This window comes from Carassius auratus, chromosome 16, assembly GCF_003368295.1.
Source record: "Carassius auratus strain Wakin chromosome 16, ASM336829v1, whole genome shotgun sequence".
In the NCBI taxonomy this organism is placed as follows: domain Eukaryota; kingdom Metazoa; phylum Chordata; class Actinopteri; order Cypriniformes; family Cyprinidae; genus Carassius; species Carassius auratus.
In genome coordinates, this window is record NC_039258.1 from 18,812,030 (window position 1) to 18,828,478 (window position 16,449).

The following is a 16,449-nucleotide window of genomic DNA, read 5'->3' on the forward strand; positions in this document are numbered from 1 at the left end:
CCTTATCAGATGTGGGTTTCTGTTTAAGATGGCAGCCACCCATTTAGGCCAAAGTGCTGACTCACCAAGGAAATGGAACTGCTTGGGGAAGATATTGAACAGAATGCTGGAGTGCATAGTGAAGAGGATAGTGAAGTAGGTACCCAAAGAGCCCCATATAAAGAAGTGATTTATAGCCGTCCAATAACCCGTGTCCAGAGCAATCTGAAAACAAATAGCAAAAAGCTTGGGCTATTCAAAACCGTTCTAAAATTACGTGCTACTATTATATAAAACCTTCAACTAAAACTAAAAAATAAACTGCAAACCTTGCATATAAATCAAAAAGCACTTCTTAAGTGCTAATGCTTGACTCACTTGTACGCTGACAACGATGACAAGGGCCGTTGCTGTTGTTACTGCAAAGGTTTGATAGTCTGCCAGCGGGACTCCGTTGCTCTGCGTGGCGTGAGAGAGAACGCCGTAGGGAATGAAGAAGAGAACCACAGACGTGTAGATTCCCTGCGCGATGCAGATGAAGAACTCTCGCTTGTTAAACAGCAAGTTCAGCTGACCCGGCTCATACAGCTTCGGATACTCCAGACTCCTCTGTTCAGGAACATCCTGAGACAGAAGAAGATTGAGGGGAGAGTAAGTTTGATTCAAACTAACATGATTCAGTGTTTGGTGTATGTTTTCTTTTTCTCACCTGATCGAAGATGCCCATGGCCAACACAGGCAGGGATGTGTATACGATATTGTAAAGGGTGATGAAGTACTGGTCATAGACAGTCTGAACAAAAGAGTAAACACATCCAAGGTTAGGACATCTCCTCATGCTTGAGACACTTTTTTTGAGACTCAGAATAAATCCTACCTGGGCTGAGAATCCACAGAAGAACCCGAACCAGAAGTGCACCATAGTGAAGGCAAAGTTTTTGTAGAAGAAGTAACAGAGAAAACGGCACATGCGCAGATAGGACCAGCGTCCGTGCACCAGCAAAAGACGCTGCAGGAAGCGAAACTGGGAAAAAGAGTAATCTGATGCCAGCACAGCCTGGATCCCCTCCTGACCGCTGATGCCCACGCCAATGTGAGCCGCTGCAGAAAGACAGAAACAAACCATTTCAGACAATGCAGTTCAGATATTTGAACACATCTGAGGGGTTTGCAGTTGATGCAGATAATATAGATAAAACACACTATGAGAAAATGATTCAACTTTTACAAAATTGGAAATTAAATTATTTTATTTTATTTTATCCAAAACAAATGTAAATGAATTGTTAATCTATATTTTAAATTTACACTTTAAATCTAGATAAAAATTACATTTTTTATTCCAGTACCCACTATTCCTAAAGTAGAAAGGCAGCTATATATAATCAATATCAATGATCAATATATAAACAAATTATTACAATTATTAATCTCTAAATATAGGTAGATTAAAAAAAAATCTACCCACTATTATGGTGTGGGTACCTGAAGAGAAATCCAAAATTATTAGAACACTAGTACTGTCACCAGCTAAAAAGGGTTTTATGTCAGTTATTTCTCTGTTTTGCTGTAGTGTGTCTGTAGGAAATATCAGTTTACAAAACATCCAAACATTCATTTTGCCATTGTAATAATCCAGTGAGATTTCTCTGACAACAGCCAGTGTTTCACACAGAGATCTGATCTGATCTGATCATCATCAGTCTGTCTGGAATGACATGAAGAAACAGGCTGAGACTGACTCAATCCAGAAGAAGTGTGGCAATGTCTGCAAAATGCTTCACGAAACCTAACTGCAAAGCTACAGTACTGTTAAAAGTGTTAGACACTTTTGTAAAAATGCTGTAAAACTGTCAAAAAAAAGGTCATAAATAGATTTTCCTTATCAGTTAACTTCTATTAACTAAATTGAATCAACATTTGTTGTGAGCATCCTTTGAGTTTAAAGCAGCGTTTGCCCTCGGTGCACTTGCACATAGTTTTTCAGGTAGCTTTGCAGGAATGTTTCTTAAAGCATCTTGGAGACGTTGTCACAGTTCTTCTGGATTCTGAACCATTTTTTAATCCCAGTTAATCACACTTTGAAAGATTCTAACCAGCCTTTTGAATCAGTAATAGGCCACTGAACTCATTAAATGTGAAAAATGATAGCATTAAACATACGGCATATCTCAAGTTAACACATTCAATTTGACACCCCTAAAAATAGATCACAAAGATTGTTTTCCTCATGTTTCCACCCACTTGAGGTCGCCTGGCAGTCCCTGGAGCCTAGTCTGAAAGCCCCCGCTCTTGGTTATTATCTGTCTTAGTGCTGGTCAGGTTCAATGGAAGGTTAAGGCAGTTAAACGAATACAGAAATATCCCACATACTAAAACAACAGATTCGGGGCAGTCCAAAGTGATTTAAATCAGTGAAAGAGATTTGTTCTTCACACTAGTACCACTGTCAATCAGTCTTTTGATGAGTGTTTCCTGTATTTTTAACGTTTCTGAGATTGACACTTGAATCCTAAACACCAGCAAAATGACCTGCACACGCCCATAGCCAACAAGCAGAAGATGGGACATTGCATATGACACGGGCAAGAACATGTGTGTCTGTGTGCGTGTAAATATGTTGAGCAGGGACAGCACAGGATGGTGTAAAGAGATTTGGACATAAACCACATCCTCCACATCTCGTTCTTATCCATGTTCACAGGAGCCTTTTGAAATACAGTTGTGACACAGTGAGAGCCCACTGGCACAGTTCTGAGATGTTTCTGCTCAGTTAAGGGAAATGAAGCAACTGAACGAACTGACCGAATATCAATAATTTGGTTTCTCTGGGGCAACTTTTCACATGCTAAAAAGGAACTAGAATTGTTTTTCTTGAGCTGTTTGCTTAAAAAAAGCCTTACATTTCAACTTCCCATGGTTACTACAAGAGGAGAGTATGGCTGAATATTGTACATAGATCACACTTTACTTGTAATATGCATCAATTTTGAGCAAAACTGAATGGCATTATAAAGGGGGGAGACTTTGTAAATTACCTACAAAATAAGATAAAAAATATTTTCCCAATAATAGTAATAATAATTACAATAATACACTACAGATCAGAAGTTTGGGGTCGCAAATGATAATAATAAAAAATAATAATAATAATAATCAGCAAGGATGTATTTCAGCTAGGATGTATTAAAAATACTTAATCATTGTCACAAAACAATGTTGTATTTCAAATAAATAATGTTCTTTATATTTATCAAAGAACCCTGAAAAAAAGTATCAGTTTCCACAAAAATATTAAGTCCAATTAGACAGTTTTTAATAGTGATAATAATATGATATTTTTATATTAACAGCATATTAACATTATTTCTGAAGGATCATGGGACACTGAAGGCTGGAGTAATTCAGCTTTGTTATCAAAATATTCTAAAAGACATCTTTCAAAAACATTAAAGCATTAAAGAATCTTATATACCCCAAACAACTGAACGGGAGTGTATCACAACTGCACAATAATAATTATAGTATGTTATATTTTGTTATGTTATTCCGATTCTGATGGTGCATTATTTATAGCTGTAACCGATCCTAGTAATTTGACTCTGAGAACCCCAATGTTTGCACATCAAAACAAATCGGCTGTCAGAAAGTTTTTTTCTCTTGGCAAAGACTTCAAGTGTTTTTTCTCTTACTCTTTATCATGCTGACGTCATTGGCTCCATCTCCGATGGCGAGTGTGACAGCCTTCTTATGCCGTTTCACCAGCTCCACCACCAGAGCTTTCTGAAGAGGAGTCACTCTGCAGCAGATCACCGCTCGACAAGCACACGCCGTCTCCAAAAACTCACGCTCCATATCCGCTTCCAGAGCATGAGCCTGGTCGAGAGAGAGAGGGAAATATTCTGTGCTGGTCAGTGAGCTGGATTCAAATGGAATATTCCTCAATATCCCTGCTGAAATAAAAAACCCTGGTTAAAGCAGCCTAAGCTGGTTTGCTGGTCTTGACTGGTCAGTGAGCTGGATTTAAAGGAGTTTTTTTTTTAAATATATTTCTTAAGTTTATTATTTGCTACTTTCCTGTTTGCTATTATTATGCAGTTATGAGCTATGTGTTTTTTTCACTGTTGCTGTTCTTGATTGTTTTTTTTTATCTTCCTTTTATCTGTGTTATGATAAAAACTTAATTATAAAATTAGATAATTAACAACAACAATAATAATAGCATATATAAAAAATGAACATTTTGCCTTGAAAAAGAAATGAAATTAAAAAGATGAAATACTAAAATGACTAAAATCAAAACTGAAATAAAAATACAGCTAAATAGAATTTTGTAAATGACCATGTCACCTGACCAAACCGAAAAACAAGTCTCATCGCATCCAGAAAAAGTGTTAACAGCAACAAAATCTTAAAGTAATCATCTAACCTAGCTACTTGTTTTTATTGTTTCCATTTTATTCCCCTTTTTATTTTTGAATGTTAATGAAAAAAGAAGAATTAGATAGCAATCCGCATATTGAACATTGAACATCGCTTATGATCATCTCCTTTGAAAGCATCTTGATTAAACAATAATTCAATAAATAATAATAAATACTAATTCAAAATAATTATAAATATTACTGTAGCATGTAAATAATTCTAAAATAACACTGAATAAACTTAAATCAAACTCAGCCTTCCGCTAAACCGAAAAGAATGAATAGCATTAACACTCATATCTAATTCCTGTCGATGACGTTCCTTAATGCTCTTCCACCCACCAAGCTGTGTCCGCTGATGATGAGGGCGAACTCTCCGCTGATCGACTCCAATAAAGAGGGGCGCGGAACCTGGGAAGGGGGGCATTTCCTCTCATCAGGCATCCAGTTAGCAGCTCCGCCACCTCCACATCCGTTTCCAAAGGCACAAGCACCACCCCATCCCTGAGCTTCAGCTTCCTTCCCTCCATCTCTGGTGCGCGTGGACTCCAGCATTCGCTCTCTTGCTTTCCTAAAACACATAAGAGGATGAGGAAATGAAAAGGCCTTTCCTGAAAGATTACATCTCTTATTATTTCGAAAGTGGTTGGACAAACATCAGCACTGTACCTCAGCTCTTCCCGTACGCTTTGGACAGTGTGTCCGTTAACAAAGAAGATCTCCGTCATGTCATCTGTCAGCATTTTACACGAATAACCAATATTCACCGCAGTCTCTGTCACAAAAGGGAGAAAAGGACATTATTATGGTTTTAACTGTAAATGATAAGAGTTGTGGCCGGTTCTTATGCAGTTCTTACCCTGTTTGTCTCCAGTGAGCACCCAGATCTTGATGTTAGCTAGTGAGAGAATAGCAATAGTCTCAGGAACCCCCTCTTGCAGTTTATCTTCTATAGCCGTGGCCCCCAACAACTACGACAAAGATTCAATAGTTCATATTATTAACAAAAAGACTAAGCAAACAGAACAAAAGGAACTGGACACACAAACACACCATCATGTCCTGCTCGATCTCCTCATAGGCTGCAGCCAGCCGGTCGTCTCTGCAGTCTGTGGCTTTATCAGCGCCACGGAAATGCTCCGACCACTCCTCCCACTGCTCCTCGGACAGATCCCGATAGGCCACTGCGAGCGTCCGTAAGCCATCACCTGCATACTCCTGCAGACACACACACACACACACACACATACGTCAGCATCACCAGATGATATCGCTTTTTAAAGCCTATGATGGTTTCTCAAGGCTGCATTTATTTATTTATTTATCTATCTATTAAGAAAAAAATGTAAGTAAAATCATAATACTGTGAAATATTAATACAACTTATGATAATTATTTAAATTGTATAAATTAAATTTAATTTATGCATTTAGCAGACGCTTACAGTGCTTTCAGGCTATCAATTTTTACCTACCATGTGTTCACGGGGAATCAATCCAACAACCTCGCGCTTAATAGCACAACGCTCTACCAATTGAGCCACAGGAACACAGGAATGATTTCATATTATGAATTAATCATTAACAAACATTATAATGCTTAACAGATCATTAGATAATACATATTTACATATCTAGAAATATGAGATACTTTGCTTGTTAATGTTTAATAATTAATCACTAGGTAATGATTAGTAAGTTTATTAGTAAAGTTGACAAGCATATTATCTCATGTTTCTTGCTCTTTGAATATATATTAACTAATAATCTTTTAAGCACTGTGTTATGTTTGCTAATGATTTATCAATGAAAGTTGTTAGAAAGTGTTACCTAATATTTTTGTGGAATCTGTGATACACTTCTTTCAGGGTTCTTTGATGAACAGAGAAGGGCATTTAATTCAAATGCATTTTTGTAACAATGTAAAAGTTTTTCTTGTCACATTTCTTCATGCATCCTTGCTTAATAAAAGTAATCGGTTACACTTTATTTTAAAGTGTCCTTGTTTCAGTGAAATTATACATTTAATTAATATGCATTAACTATATGGTTAGGGTTTGACCTAGGACTACTTGCAAGTAATTATGCATCATTAAGTATTATTATAATAGTAAGTACATGTAAAGTGTAACAATGACACCTTAACATAAAGTGTTACAAATTATTAATTTCTTGCAAAAAATATTGTACTGAACCCAAATTCACTGTAGCATAACTATTAAAGATAATAATATACCATTAATAATTATTGGAAACTATAATATATGTATAATTAAAATAATATTATACAAGCTTTGCTTTCTATATTACAAAAACAGAAACCATTCAAACCATTCACTTGTTAACCCAAAATTTTTTAATAAAGATTAAATAAATACTTATGTATGAATGTGTAAGTATGAATTTTTATGAAATACTACAAATGTTTTGATTACAAACCTTTTCCCTAAGCAGTGATATTTTCCCCTATGTAGTGATATCTTAAATTCGACTAATTTTGCAACCCTGCTACTGCATTTCATTTACATAAACATTTATTCATATTTTACTATTTTAAATGATAATTTAAGTGTCTAAAAAATGAATTAGTGTTTTGTAAAAAACAAAACACTAAAAACGCTATAAAAAACTTACTAAAACATCCACTAGAGGGCTCTGTTGTTTGTTTTATAAAGACAGCAGCAGACCAGGGGGTAATATAGAACGTCATACAAACAGTGCTAAGCTAACAGTAGACCCAATAAACAAACCCCAAAAAGCAGATACTCACGTTGAGATGGTCTGAAGTGATATTCATTAGTTCATGGTTGCAAGAGTGAAGCCTCTCGAAAAGCACAGTGTCTGCGCCCTTACAATACAGACGAATACGGCCCTCTGGATTCCTCACTGAGACACACACACACACACACACACACACACACACACACACACACATTAAATTACAGATTGTTCTTGTGCCTCTGCAGTGATGGGAGAAGCTATTTTCTTATTATAGCTCCCATTATCTCATAGTCCTAACATGATCAGATTTCTTTTCAGATAATGCATCTTGACTTAAGCATATTTCTTACCCGGTTGGCAAAGTATATGTATATGAATTAGGTATATGATTAGTTGTATAAATCACTAAACAAATTATCTTATTTTAAGATATTTTAGATAGTTATGCAGAGAAAATGCTTAAAACTTAAGATAAAAATCTGCAGTGCACTCAATAAATCTCTCACTTGTCCATGTAAAAACAGATCAAATGGACATAAATGACAATATGCAAACAAAAATGAAATGGCTGCTGCAATGCAAGCACCACTTACCCAAACATAAGGGCCATAATTCAGCATTATGAGAGTGCATATGACACACAACACTTTCTGTACTGAATTTAGCGCTAATGTTCCACTTATTTATGACGCTTGGCAGGGATGCATTTATGCTGTATCTAGGTTCTTCAGTCCTAGGGGAATTTTACTGGCCCTTTCACTTTCACAGAGCTAAACCATCTGCACTGCAGCCAAAACAATGTTTAAAAACTGTCACACTTAACTGCACAACAAAGTGTGTGTGTGTGTGTGTGTATGTAACCATTTACAGGTTCTCTTTTAAATGATTTCATGTGGTGGCATTTTCATTTTTGTGACATATTGCATATTTAGTTTCAAAGTTGCAGGACTGAGGGTGTGTGCTTGTGTTACCTATGACAGACATTCTCTTGCGGATGTTATTGAAGTCCAGGATGGCGAGGAGCGTGTATGTGACAGCTTTGCCGAGCTCTTGTGTGGTGACTGTGCCAGGTGTGCGAGAGCGAAACACAAAGCCAAAGTTGCGTGCAGCTGTCACTAACGCCCCCTCATCTGGAGACTGAGCCTTATACAGCAGCTCTCCTTTAGGAAGTGAAAGACAGAGACAACAAGCAAGGACAATAAGAAGAAGGACAGATAATGAGATAAAATAATCGCATTACAATCTAGAATTACTATATCATTTCCTGCTAACAATATTAAAGTCAACAGCTTCCTTAAGTAAACCTTATTTAAACCCTTCCATCGGATGAAATGGCAGACAATCGATCCTCAAAGACTGCTCCAGATCCTTACCCTCGCTCTTCTCATCGCTCATGACCGTGTGGCAGAGAGATAGGACCCGGAAGAACTCATGCACTGCTGGTTCTCCCACCATCACCGCCTCTAACAGAGACTGGTCGTAGAAACAGAAGTCCCGGTCTGCTAATGGGTTCCACGCACTGAAGTCCAGGGGCTGGACCCTCTGAGAAGAACAGATTATCTAAGATCTTCCTGAGCAACAATACTTTCAAAATAACTAATTCTTTAATTACAGAAAGTGAATCTTGGATGCACTGACCTTCTGCTGAGCTTCCAGAATGTTCATCACCTCACCTGTGAAACAGAATGACTTGAGATCTGCAGCACAAACCTAATACAACATATTTATAAGTGTGTGTGTCTCTATTCAATGTTTATTTCAAATGTTTATAACTATAAAATATACAATAATCACAAAAATTATATTTTAAAATAGACACCAAATTGTACAAATCTGCAACCATCTGCAATCAATCATTTTTATATGATTATTTCATCCATTATTCTTTTTTTTTCAATAATGAAATGTTTTTATTATAAATACTATTATTATTGTGTATTTACCTTTTTTTATTTCAATGTAATTTAATCATTAAAATGAATGAATGAATGAATGAATGAAGTAGAAATTAAATATTTATTTTTTGTTTGGACATATTTGAAGATTAGGTTTTCAATGACTACTTGTTAAAAAAAAAACAAATTACTTATATATATATATATTTTCCCGATAGGAAAATGTATTATTATAAATATTAATATTAACATTATTGTTTTCTAACTACTTTTTAATGTATGTAGAGAGTACAAATAAAATATTTTCTATCTATCTATCTATCTATCTATCTATCTATCTATCTATCTATCTATCTATCTATCTATCTCAAATGTTAAATATATATATATATATATATATATATATATATATATATATATATATATATATATATATATATATATATATATATATATATAATGATTAACATTTGATCAAATTAAGGATAAGCTTTCAATTGCCATTTGTTCAAAAATGAATAAATATTAATAATAACAATAAAAATGTAATAATAAAAAAAGATTTTAAATGTTCCTGGCTATATTTTATGCCTTATTCAAGTGCACAGTTTATTAATTTTTATATTATAAATCAAAAATGTGTTGTATCGGTTTATTCTCTCTCTCTCTCTCTCTCTCTCTCTCTCTCTCTCTATATATATATATACATATTATATATATATATATATATATATATATATATATATATATATATATATATATTTACTTGATTGGTAAGCAGCTGTGCAATAAATAAAGTAATGTACAGTCAGCTGGTCATCATTACCACATAAACCACATCATCATGATGCAAAACTGATATATATGATAATGGCCAGCTGATTGCACATTATACCATGGATATAACTGCCATCCGTTGTTCCTCACCATATGTGTGACCATTGATGGAGCACTTGTTGAAGGTCATGATGTTCTGCGTGAGGGTTCCTGTCTTGTCACTGAAGATGTACTCCACCTGTCCCAGCTCTTCATTGAGTGTGGTGGTCCGGGCCTCCGCTGCTGTGTTACTACGGCTGCAGAACATCCGCCGGTCCCAATTAATGAAATAACTGTGACCCAGACGAATCACCTCAACACTAAGAGATTCAGACAGATGGAAAGAGAAACAGACGGAGGGTTATCACAATGAAAATGTGATGACAGCAGATCTCTGACAACACACACAAAAATAAACACAGTTTTCCTGTTCTAAAGACAAAGGTTATTTAGTATGCAGCTGAGACAGACAATAGCACAACAGTCTACCACTCCATTAAAAGCAAGATTTTATTTATAGAGACTTCAGAAATCTGTCATAAAACTGCAAAAACTGATTTGGGGTATGTGCTTGCTGTGCCATGGTGCTGCTCAATGCCATGCTGCAGGTCTTCCTGTACGAGTCTCTACCAGTCAGAGGTGAGTTACATTCACTGGACCACACGGCAGAGTTAGAGCTCATTCAGAGAGCTGGTTCAGAGAGGTTCGGTCAGGATTTTAGTGCTGTTATATGGGTGGCTGTTATGTCAGAGAGAGAAAAAAGGGGAGTCTATGGGGTCTATCTCTTACCTGTTGGGGAAAGTCTGAGGAAACATGAAAACAACAAAATAAATCAAAATTAAATAAACAGCACAATGCATAAAGGATGCATTAAGCATAAAATTAACTTAAGCCAGTGCTTCAAAAAAAAAAAAAAGGGAAAAAAAAGGCATCTAAATCAAAGAAGAGAAGTAGATTTTAACTGGAATTTTCATTTCTATGACACACTCTGGTTGTCTTTACAAAGGAATGGAGCAAAAGATAAACTATTATCTGACATAAAAATAACCAAACATGAAAAGTAGCTAGTCCTAAACATATCAAATGTTTGCAACCAACTTAAAATTCTGATTTTAACCTGACAGAGATCTTGACCTTCTAGTATACAGCAAATAAAAACAGTATCCAGCAACTAAAATCATGCAATGTTTTTATATTTTATTGTTATTCATAAACTATTATAGTTTTTATTAATGCTTTAAATAAGCTTTGATTTTATTCACTTATTTTATATACTTTGTTTTAAATTTTCTTTTATTTTATTCGCTTATTTTATATATTACTTGTAATTTAATAACTTTTGAGTAACTTTTTTTTTCATTTTGTATTTTTTTTTTCAGATTTAATTTACCACGTTTATTTCAGATCAGTTTTAGTTGTTTTACAGTTATTAATTGTAATACTTCAAAGATTTATATTTCAGTTAACAAAAATGTTTTTAATAGTTTAGGTGTAGGTTTTTTTTGATAATAACCCTAATATAACAACACAACTATTTTAAGATTAAATCAATTTAATTAAATCAATTAAATATATATTTAAATAATTGTAGGTAAAATGTCAGTTGTAAATGTAAAATGTAAATGTAAACTTAAAATGTAATGCTTAGCATTGCTTATCCCTAAAAACTAAAATAAAAAATCCAAAAAAAGTCCTTAATTGGATAATTGGAATAGTTGACAATACTCATATAAAATAAATAAAACAATTAAACAGCTCATATGAATTGTAAATTTATGTAAAAAAGACAAGTATTGCTTCAGACCATATTCCATATTTTGTTATTTGACAATACTTCAGTGCCACCTGAACAGTTCCCACTGGATAATTGACCTTTTCCCTCCATCACAACATTTCTCCCTCCACATCTTGCTCTCTCTCACCTGACATAGAGGGAGATGGGCACGACTGTGTTGAGGATGATGACATAGGACCAGAAAGACAGGAAGGCAGAAAACAGGAAGTTGTCTACTGGATGGTCCCAAGGAAGAAAGCTCTGAAACAAAGCACCCACTTCTTTTTCCCAAACTGCATTTCCTATGGCCAAGATCACTCCCATACACACCAGGAACCCAAAAATCTGAGGAAGGGAAAATTACAAACATTCATTTGCAGAGTGTATGCTGTTTACATATTTCGGTACTGACATCATCAGAAATTCAGCAGAGGCTTGTAAATGAATGTGTTTCTCACCCACAGCACCAGCGTATTCATCAGTCTGTCTATACTGGTGCGCTTGAACTTAGTCCGGCCGCTGTTCTGCATCAGTTTGGTGTCAGGACCTGAGGTGCACCATGACAGGTTCAGATGAAAATGACTAATCACACACACACACACAGAGATATTCACATAAACACATACACCAACCTGCGAAAATAACAAGGCCATAGCAGCTCTCTGTGTTGCGCAGTACGCAGCCGCGAAGCAGCATGTTCTGGTTGCTGAGGGGGTATTTGCAGTCTTTCCAATACAGAGTCCCGCAGAAACGGTCAAGCTTGTTGTTGGGAGGCTCACACACCACTTCTCCTGAACATACACATACAGCACATGTGATATATCGAAACAGTATTATTTTAAGTAATGTGTGTTATGAGCAACTGTTCAGCATCTTGGGTCTCGGTACAACCTGTGAGCTTAGGAATTTGTTGTTCTTCTTTAAAAACAGGAAGCGTGGGTGGTCTGTGCCGACACAGGTTTGATGGTGTGTGTGTGTGTGTGTGGAAGTATATTGTGTTGGGTGTTAAAAAAATGCTGCTGAGAAACTATCCACCACATAATTTACTTTCCGCACACTTTGACTCACTGTATCTTCTGTTCTCGCTTCCTCCAGTAAACTAACTCATAGTGGGGTCAAACATTTGTTGCACTTTGCATTTTTAGCTCATATATACACTAGCCCACAATCAAACTGATCCTGACGTTATTCTCATTGGTATAGCACTTCATCATGCATACTTAAATCAAGTCATTATTTTCCATAATGTCAATTTAACTTTAATTTGATATATTTTTTATTCAATTATACGTTTTATTGTATTAATGATTTTATTCTGCACAGATTTCTTTTGGATGAGTTTGTGCTGTTGCCTACTTTGCACAATTACTTTAGTGAATCTGTGCTCAATTATGTAAATAAACAGTGGTTTTCAGCGAGTGCAACTCACACAGGAATATGTGCCCAGTGAAAATATGCAATTCCTTTTATTGCCTTTCTATTTTTGTTCCATAAACTTCTGCAAATCGGAAACATACCGCATGCAAACATGTTCCCTCATTTATCAGTTCACAAGATCGCTCAGCGGTTTCTTTTTCTTACTAGTTCTCTTTCTCATTTCCACTCTGGCTAACATTGGCATCTATTTGGAGTGTGTTCAATATCAGATCACATACCATCAAACTGGGCCAGGTTATTAGGATATCCCAGCTCTGAGGTAACAGACAGAGACTGACGCACCTTCATGTTCGTCTCGCTGCGGCAGAAAAAAAGTATTGACTTTTTTTATCGAGCTGCACTGGAACCATGAAATCATGTTACACAGCAAATTCGAGAAATCACGAAAGTCATACCCATCCAGTTCTGCAGTTTCAATGTAGCAGAGGCTGTGTGGTTCACTGCTGGACAACAGGAGCAGGTCAGCCTGTAACACACATACAGTTTACAGCAGTGCTATTATTAGCTGAAACTATTCAAATGTTTGTGTTAAGTAAAATAAGCTGAAATAATATAAAATATATGGTGAAAACTTATTTCAAATGCAGCATTTCTAAAGTTGACACACTAAGATTACTAATTTGAAATAAAATAAATGAAAACTAAAATTGAAATTGAAATAAAAATAAAAATAAATCTAAATAGTAATATAATAATAATAATAATAATAATAATAATAATACAAAATTATGAAAGCACGACAAAATTAAAAAATAATAATAATGATAAATGAGTAGTACATAAAGGAAAGCTATTCAAAATATCATTACAAACTATAATAGTATCTATATAATATTAAAATAACACTGATATACAGAGAGACCAAATACTGCATTTAGTATATTACCAAGACACCTAAACTGCATCCTTGAGAGACAGGGTTACATAATCAGCGAATTAGACCTTGGCTACTGGATCAATATCACAGTGCGGTATTCAAGAGCAAATGCATCAGACATTGATGCGTACATAACCCTGAATTACTGCAAGTAATGTGTCTGAGACTGCTGAGCTAGTAAAGTGTCTTTTTGTTTTATTAAACTGAGTTTAATTAATTCATTTCTGTCATTAAGGACTACAGAGGAAAACTCACTGCCACAAACTGATTGTTCTCCAGTTTGATGATGTCACCCACTCTGACATTCATCCATTTCTCCTTCTGAAGACTGAGAAAGCGAAAAAAAAGTATAGGATACTTATTAATGCTTTGTGACGGTTGGAAGATTGCTATTCAACAATTATAAGTATAAACAGACAGATTTATACATTACAATTAAAATGTATATTACACATACACATATGTATATATATATATAAGCCAACAGTGCTTTTATGCCATGAACAGTCACTATCTTGTGAGTCACTATCCACTCGCCACATTTATATTTTTTGTAAACAACATTTACATTTTTCTGTAAAAACAATGTAAAATGAAGTGTGTGTATTAATTTGAGACTCACATGCCACCGATGAGGACCTGAGACTGACGGTTATTCACCTGGTTGTCACTCTTGTGACGAAACTGTGAGAGAAGCAGAGATGTGTGTGAAATGTGTGTTTCTGAAGGATTTTCGTGTGGTAGCTGTGGTGTGTTGGCATGCGTGTTACCATATTTCAGTGTGGAGGGGGGCTTGGCAGTTACAGTAAGTTATATGTGTGTGTGTGTGAGACTCACATAGTCATCGGTGGCATCTTTGACTGCAGTGATGCTCAGCACCAGCACTAAAGGCACAATGGTGGTGAACCAGGATAATGAGGAAATCTGTGGAATTAACTGAGACAAAAACACACACACAATTACTTTTTAAAGCATTTCTTTAGCACTCACTAATTCACCCAATTGTGTTACTAGTGTTATTAGTGCAAACATGTTCAAACAATCTGTTTATTAGCATCCATGTGCTTGCTAACCGTAGCCTTCATAAATGGAGCAATGTTTCCATGGTCACAGTCATGAAATTACTTTTATGAAATAAATAATTTTTTCCTCTACACTTGTAATAAGCATTCAAAGTCAGAATTCATTTGCAGTATATACCTGCAGTATGAGGAGAAACAGGAAGTAGGTATTGGCAACTTCCTGGAACTGCTCAAACAGGTTGACTGCAAGAAAGGTAATGATGTTGTACTTCGAGGTCATGATGCAGTTGCTCTGTGGACAGTGAAAGAGATGATGGGGACAGGTGAAGGAGATGCAGAAGAAAACTGTACACTTAAATAATCTGTAGTATTTTTATGATGTATAGGTTGTTTGTGCAACTTACAGCATACTGGAACTTCTCATTGTACTCTCTATCGTTGGCTCGGACTCTCCTTTCCTCCTCTGTGAAGAAAACAAACACTGAGTTGTAAAAATTGCCTGAAATATAAAAAACAATTCATTTCAACAATCCTAGAAAGTTGAGTTTATTAATAAATTTGGTTTAAAGAACATTTCATGAACATTATACTAACCTATAAAAAAAAGTGTTCTACTAACATTAAGAAACCTGGAAGGTTGTATATTTTTAGAACCTCTCAAAATCACTGTTCCCACAAACAAAAAATAATATATGGAAAACATTCTTAGCACATAGATTTGTTAGCTAGGTCAAAATAACTTGATTTGTCTCTCACCTAAGCTTCTGAAATGCTTAAACACTACTGAAAGGGAAATAGAAAACGCTCAACGTGGGGTTTTTATATGTTCACACACACTCGTATAACATGCAGTTACAGTAGCATATACAGCAACTTTCAGTTCCCCATGAGACAAAACGACACAGTCAGAGGGTCGTGTCAGTGCTAGACACCAGCTTTCATCAAGCGAGATAGATCTGTGGTTGCTAAGGCAAGCTCAACACAACAAAGAAGGAGGAAGTCATGGCTAATTGTAGTGTGACAGATTAATTTCTGCATTATGAGACTGAAAACTGGACTGTGACAGAATAGCTGTGGTTAGCATATAGTCATAAACCTGCAGGTTTTACTTCTGTTGAAAATGTGACTCGCGGTTTCAAATGCTCACACAAAGCTCTTAAAACACCACAGTGTTTCCGGCCAGATAAATAAAATACAAAAACACACAAAGTAATAAATAAACACACCAGTTGGTATCTAAGAAAAGCTTTTTCTTTTGGTTCTCTCATCTTTTGACAGAAGCTGACAAACATGGCTCTCTGATTCACTTTGGTATGCATCTCTCACATCCTGTGCTCACAGCTGCACAGCTTTTTTTATGCTGGGTAATGGCCACTCCATGTGACAGCCTGAGTGTGTGTGTGTGTGTTTATCACATCATATTATCCATGGGTGACTCGCTGCAACTTTTTGGATGAGACACGTTCCTCTGCTTTACCCTGCTGAATAGATCTTAGACCAGAATG

General features: G+C 35.6%; 1 protein-coding gene across 2 annotated transcripts in view; it reads right to left on the reverse strand.

Moving 5' to 3' along the window:
- The window catches only part of atp8b2 (ATPase phospholipid transporting 8B2), a 45,915-nt gene that overhangs the window by 4,951 nt on the left and 24,515 nt on the right, over positions 1–16,449 (reverse strand). For both annotated transcript variants that reach the window (XM_026284633.1, XM_026284632.1), the window contains 24 exons: positions 15,349–15,407; positions 15,123–15,236; positions 14,760–14,858; positions 14,545–14,606; positions 14,178–14,250; positions 13,441–13,511; positions 13,264–13,343; positions 12,241–12,399; positions 12,067–12,155; positions 11,757–11,953; positions 9,946–10,154; positions 8,762–8,796; positions 8,497–8,665; positions 8,095–8,283; positions 7,173–7,288; positions 5,457–5,621; positions 5,263–5,374; positions 5,073–5,178; positions 4,746–4,974; positions 3,672–3,855; positions 857–1,080; positions 689–772; positions 358–603; positions 66–204 (listed from right to left, as the gene is read on the reverse strand). In XM_026284633.1, the coding sequence (XP_026140418.1) occupies positions 66–204; positions 358–603; positions 689–772; positions 857–1,080; positions 3,672–3,855; positions 4,746–4,974; positions 5,073–5,178; positions 5,263–5,374; positions 5,457–5,621; positions 7,173–7,288; positions 8,095–8,283; positions 8,497–8,665; positions 8,762–8,796; positions 9,946–10,154; positions 11,757–11,953; positions 12,067–12,155; positions 12,241–12,399; positions 13,264–13,343; positions 13,441–13,511; positions 14,178–14,250; positions 14,545–14,606; positions 14,760–14,858; positions 15,123–15,236; positions 15,349–15,407 (3,210 nt within the window). The remainder of the gene's footprint in view (positions 1–65; positions 205–357; positions 604–688; positions 773–856; positions 1,081–3,671; positions 3,856–4,745; positions 4,975–5,072; positions 5,179–5,262; positions 5,375–5,456; positions 5,622–7,172; positions 7,289–8,094; positions 8,284–8,496; positions 8,666–8,761; positions 8,797–9,945; positions 10,155–11,756; positions 11,954–12,066; positions 12,156–12,240; positions 12,400–13,263; positions 13,344–13,440; positions 13,512–14,177; positions 14,251–14,544; positions 14,607–14,759; positions 14,859–15,122; positions 15,237–15,348; positions 15,408–16,449) is intronic.